Below are 6,270 nucleotides of genomic sequence, written 5' to 3' on the forward strand. Positions count from 1 at the left end.
TATTTGCAAGAAAGTGTAACTTGTGACTTACAATTACTGTAAAATGCTATATATTTACCACAATGTTAGCTGAGCTAGCTTGAGTGGCTATCAACATGTCCTGCTCATTAAGCCTCGGGCTAAAGAGGTGGAGGACAGCAGGTAGAGATGAGGACAGAAGTAACATTGCCAGCAGGTCAAATTTGGTAGTTTTGTTTTTAAAATGAAAGCTAGCTAGGTTAAGTTGAGCTGTGGCTTTCGCATGGCTTAACGAGCAGGGCGTAGCTAGTTAAAGCCTTAACTTTTACTACAGATATTGTGTTTGTTTTATAGAATTAAATATTTTCTTAGTAGCCCAACATTATTTTGTTTAAATATGAAGTTGCAGTGACACAGGAAGGCTGTGATATCATTAATATGAGTGCTTTCAGGCCATTAAATAAATGTAATGTGTTTATGATGTTCTGTTAGTGTACTAAACCTGTAAGATAAATTAATTGGTACCATAGTAACCAACCACAATGATCAATATACAAAACATGCTGTGTGTAGAGTGTTATTTAAAAAAAAAAAAAAGTTAAAAACAGTGTTTTTATATTCTTGACTTTATTTAACTAACTTTGTGAAATTGATAGTTCTCATATAAGAAATGCTTTAACCATAGAACATTTCACATACCAAAATACTGTACATTTCCATCTAGCTTCAGGTGGAACATGATTTTTATTGCTTTTGTTAGCAGTTTGTTAGCACAACCTAACCAGCACACCATAGATGATACTGACCATTACAGACTGGTAGAACAAGTCATCAAATGCTGTGTTCATCAGAGTGTAGTTTTATATAATGATTTATATAATTATATAATGTTTTTATTTTTATTTTTTATTCCTTTTTACAGGGCCTTGATGATGAAATGGCTCCTAAGATGTGTGGTACCACAAATCCCCCATCCACAACTGATGATACTGAAGAGGTATGTCCTCACAAAAGATAGATTTTTATTAATATCTTGCTCTTGATTGTTAATATCAGAAAAGTTGTCTGTTTTTTAATCAAGGTCTTTCTGTCAACAGTAGAATGGTTTATTTTATTTTTTTATTCAGATGTCAAATGTCCTCTCTAGTATCACGTTCCCAGGACTTTCTCTTTATTGTCTTTTGTCTCTGTTTCATCTTCTACAGCTGACCACTGAGAGCAAGTGCAGCCATACAGCCGTCAGCCACCCGAATCAGACTAGTCCAGAGCTCAGCCCACTCACCAAGGTTGGAGAGGTAAATTAAATCTCATGTACAACTTATTTGTGGCAAAATGTTAAATCTACCAACCTATTTCAATATATATATATATATATGTGTGTGTGTGGTCGCCTGAGTAGAACATGCTTTATGTGGACAGGCGCCTGAGTAGAACATGCTTTATGTGGACAATGGAATGGAAGGACATTTGTCTAAACGTGCTTTTTCAAGCTTCAGTCAGTATAATATCTGAGTGTATGTGTATCAAACACTGAACCCCACCCAAACATGACTTGGGAGGTCCATACAGTTTACAGGGTCCCGTCCCCAGAGGCATCACTTTGGTTTTTAAGAACACTTGGACTGCAATATTTTTTGTTTGTTTTTTTCTTTTTACAGGGCCTTGATGATGAAATGGCTCCAAAGATGTGTGGTACCACAAATCCCCCATCCACAACTGATGATACTGAAGAGGTATGTCCTCACAAAAGATAGATTTTTATTAATATCTTGCTCTTGATTGTTGATATCAGAAAAGTTGTCAGTGAGTTTTAATCAAGGTTTTCCTCTGTCTTTCTTTGAAGGAAGAGGCCACCACTCAGAACTATGCTCAACTTGCAAAACTCACACTTGCACAAATCATTGTCTTCAATCGAAGACGTGCTGGGGAAGTTTCGAAAATCCGCCTCAAAAGTTTTCATGAAAGGGACAACACAAAGCTCCATGAAGATGTTTCACTGGGGTTGTCGAAGACTGAACAGAAGCTTTGTAACTATTTCAGCCGAATTGAAATCATGGGGAAAAGGGGCAGAAAGGTTGCCGTTCTGCTCACACCAAGTGTGGTGAATGCTTTGTCACTACTTGCCAGTAGAAGTACTGAATGTGGCATTTGTGCCACAAATGTCTTCCTGTTTGCAAGACCAACGTCAATGAGCCACAACAGAGGACAGGACTGTTTGCGTGTTCATGCAAGCCAGTGTGGAGTTAATTTAAAACACAATGAACTTGATCAGGTTGCAGATTTCCTGGGTCACGACATTCATGTTCACCGCGACTTCTACAGATTACCAGTTCCCACAACACAACTGGCTAAGATTTCCAAACTCCTCTTGTCAATGGAGAAAGGAAACCTTTCCAGCATGCAGGGGAAGTCGCTGGATGAGATTGAAATTGAAGGTTTGTACAGACATTAGCCCTTGTAGATATTATCTGAGTTTTTGTTTTTTCCTTTGAATGTTAATTTATAAACATCTAGACTTGGCGTCGTCAGCATCCTTTTCCAAGAAAAAAAAAATCACCTTTCATGTCCAAATATGAGTCGAGGACTACTATTCAGAAATATAAACTTAAGTCTACAGTATGGCTGGACAGTAATTCAAAAATATGTTTGTGTAGGTGCAGTCGAATTACGTTAATATTAACATATCATATTGTGTAATCATTTATCTTATGTGCTCATGGACCACATTAAACATAAACGGGTATAAAACGGGTATAATAGCTCAAAACTACTCAAGTAAAAATAGTTACTTTGCAAAACTGCAGCCAGTGATGAGTCCAAAACCAGCACATCCAGTGCAAGTAGACTTTGACTATTTAATTTTACTTAACATTATTTTATTTATCCACTATATTGACAAGGCCTTTTTGGAGGATATTGGTTTACGTGTGGCCTTTTTGTGCATTTGAGCTTAACTGAGACTTGAGAGTTTGTAGACGCTTAAATAGATGGTTCACCCAAAAATGAATATTCTGTCATTTACTCACCCTCAAGTTGTTCCAAACTTGTCTTTGTTCTGCTGTACTAGTCAATGGCTGGCAAGATCTGCTTGGTTACAAAAATATATAAAATATCTATCTTTGTGTACAGCAGAACAAAGAAATGTATACAGGTTTGGAACAACTTGAGGTTGACTACATGAAGACAGAATTTTCATTTTTGGGTGAACAATCCCTTTAAGAGGCTGTTGTGTCGACCCTGATTTATTGCACTATTGAGGTGTTCAGTTTTATTTAGATTTTAGAAAATAAACATGACTTCTCATTTTACAAATCATTGTTTCTTATTTTCACCTGCATCTCTCAGGTGTCAAGGACTAGTGCATCTTTGAGCCTTAATTTAGTACAATAGTGGAGCGGCTAAGTGATATTATCATTCAGTTTATGATACAAGCGTGAAAATTGGCATGAGGAGTCTCCATGGGTCACTTGACAAGAAAATTGTCCGAGCCACTTGAAATTTCAAGATTTTTAATTTTTCATGATGGCCGAAAAATTGCATTAGCAGTCTCTGATGGTCACTAGACAATAAGCCACCTACAGCTACTTGAAATTTCAAGATGGCCACCACCTTAGTGGAGCAATTAGGCTCATGGCAATTTTCATGCTTGCATCACCAACTAAATGATTTCTTAAGCCTAATTGCTCCAGTAAGGTGGTGGCCATCTTGAAAAATGGCCGCCATCTTGAAATTTCAAGTAGCTGTAGGTGGCTTATTGTCAAGTGACCCACACCCAAAGAGACTGCTCATGCCAATTTGCATGCTTGTATCACCAAATAAACCACTATATCACTTAACTGCTCCACTAAGGTGTCAGCCATCTTGAAAAATGGCCACCATCTTGAAATTTCAAGTGGCTCGGACAATTTTCTTGTCGAGTGACCCATGGAGACTGCTCATGCCAATTTTCACGCTTGTATCATAAACTGAACGATTCTGCCAAACATAAGCACTTAGCCACTCCACTACAAGTAAAATACTAAAGTACTGTTAAAATCACTTTTACTCAAGTCGTATTGGTAACTTGTTGTAATAGAGTAATTTATGCTGCAAGGTATCTGACTTTTTACTCAGTATGGTTTTCAGGTACTCTTTCCACCTCTGAGTTTTACTAATGCCATTTTCCAGATGAGATTGCATTAAGTGATGCTGAAGACAGTGGGAGCGAATCTGATGACAGCAACACAGATCTCACCGCATCAGAGTTTGGAACTGTGGAGCCTATGGCTATTGACTCTACAACCACAGAGCAAGATCATGACATGGGAGACTTTGGTATGTTAACTCAATTCATAGTCACTGCTGATAAAATGTATTTTTTCCTGTGACAAAAGTAACTTGTTAAATTATGTTTTCAACAGGATCAGTGTCATTTGTGTCGTCCAGAGTAAGTGAGAGTGTACCTCCCTCTGAAGGTAAGATTCAGATTCAAGAGGTTTATTGTCTATGCACAGAAAAAAACACAGTGGTTTATACCCTACAATGAAATTCTTACTTTGCCCAACTCCCTTAAAGGGATACTTCACCATTTTTTTCATATTAAACTATGCTATTCCCTTAACTAAGACGAGTTGCTACATACCTCTCTCGTCTCAGTGTGTGCACTCAATCGCACGCAGCGACACTTTGAAAGCACGTAGCTTAGCCCAGTTCATTCATTAGGATCCAAACAGAGATGAAGCTAGAAGCGACCAAACACCTCCACGTTTTCCCTATTTAAATACAGTTACACGACCAAGTATGGTGACACAACGTGGCACTTTTCTAAGCGTGTCTAAGCCACGTTTTATTTTGTGTCACCATACTTGGTCGTGTAACTACTCGTGTAACTGTATTTAAATAGGGAAAACGTGGAGGTGTTTGGTCACTTCTAAATTCATTGCTGTTAGATACCATTGAATATACTGGGGTAAGCTAAGTGCTATCAAAGTGTCGCTGCGTGCTAGAGCGAGGTATGTATCAACTCGTCTTAGTTAAGGGAATAGCATAGTTTTAAAATGAAAAAACGGTGAAGTATCCCTTTAACAGAAGGATTATTATGCACGTCTTTGTGATGTTTCCTGTCTCTGAAGTTTTAAACTATCAAAATGCAAGAGTAATCTTAAAGTCCGCGTGAACCGGAAGTTGCAAACGACTTTTCTCCAGTGTTATGACGTATTTCCCAGTGAAAAGGAATATTGAACAGAGGGCAGGGTTTTACTCTAGCGCTCCTCCTCTCCATCTCTGCTCATAACAGACTAACGGTTTGAGGGGAGTGGTTAAGTGTTTCCCAAACCAATTCTTCAAACCTACGTCATCGGAGAAGGTCCTCCAATGCAGAGGGGAGGGGCATTTTCAGATTTTGATTAAAGATTACGAAGCCAAAACATTTTTGTGTGGATTGACTTGCATGGATGAATTGTTCACCACAAAACGATCAATTTAGCCAAACAAAGTAAATATGGTCAATTTTGATTTCATGTGGACTTTAAAGAAAGAGATAAATAGCCCTAAATTTAACTGTACTGCATTTGTACAAAACATCTTGTCTGCAAGGGAGCATATACACTTACTTTATTATCAGGAAATGTATACTGAATTTGAGATAAAAGTAAAGTTACCTCCTTCTCTTCACATGTTCTCTTGATTGCCCATGAGTACGTTCTATTAATTCTCTTTTTAGCAAGTTAGTTAAAAGACTAAAAATGAATTGGTCTTGATGACTGAGTCACAACATGCCACAAAATCTGGAAGATTAAGAGGTTAAAAGTAGTATTAGGCTGATTGTTACGTACGGTTTCAATATCAAGACTAAACTTTCAGACCAAGTTCCATCACTATTTAGCTAACCTTATGAAATCAGATTTAAACTGAGAATCAGACCTTAAACCCCATAGTCTTTGTTTCATTTAAAATACGGTGTGTTGAAGTACAATGCCAAAATTACTTAAGACATGTTACTAATTGTAGTATTACTTACTGCAATTAATTCAAATATCAAAAGGTTTGGCCACATAAATAGATGAACAGTAAAGACATTCTAAAAATACACTCCATAATGTCCACACTCTAATGTGGGCTAGTAAAGTTGGTGAAATAACATCGAGTGAGACACCAACTGATACCCAAAGTGAATTAAGAAAAGTAAACTGCAATTTCTTGTCAACTGTGGCATTAACTGAACTCATGTTTTGATGGCTTCAACTGGACAACACATTTTGTGATCTATTCATTTTTGTTTGCCTATCTTCCAGGGAATTATGCTGATGAGGAACATGGATCCAGAAGAGTGGC

General features: G+C 37.5%; 1 protein-coding gene across 1 annotated transcript in view; it reads left to right on the forward strand.

Moving 5' to 3' along the window:
• Positions 1 to 309: 309 nt before the first annotated feature.
• LOC309474543 (uncharacterized protein) overlaps positions 310 to 6,270 on the forward strand; it is a gene marked incomplete at its 3' end in the record, with an annotated part of 6,243 nt that continues 282 nt past the window's right edge. The window contains exons 1-6 of the mRNA XM_082137077.1: positions 310 to 1,253; positions 1,617 to 1,691; positions 1,802 to 2,393; positions 4,126 to 4,272; positions 4,359 to 4,412; positions 6,231 to 6,268. Of these exons, the coding sequence (XP_081993203.1) occupies positions 1,086 to 1,253; positions 1,617 to 1,691; positions 1,802 to 2,393; positions 4,126 to 4,272; positions 4,359 to 4,412; positions 6,231 to 6,268 (1,074 nt within the window). The 5' untranslated portion in view covers positions 310 to 1,085. The remainder of the gene's footprint in view (positions 1,254 to 1,616; positions 1,692 to 1,801; positions 2,394 to 4,125; positions 4,273 to 4,358; positions 4,413 to 6,230; positions 6,269 to 6,270) is intronic.

The sequence above is a fragment of the Leuciscus leuciscus genome (genome assembly GCF_965113295.1).
Source record: "Leuciscus leuciscus genome assembly, chromosome: 14".
Taxonomy (NCBI): Eukaryota; Metazoa; Chordata; class Actinopteri; order Cypriniformes; family Leuciscidae; genus Leuciscus; species Leuciscus leuciscus.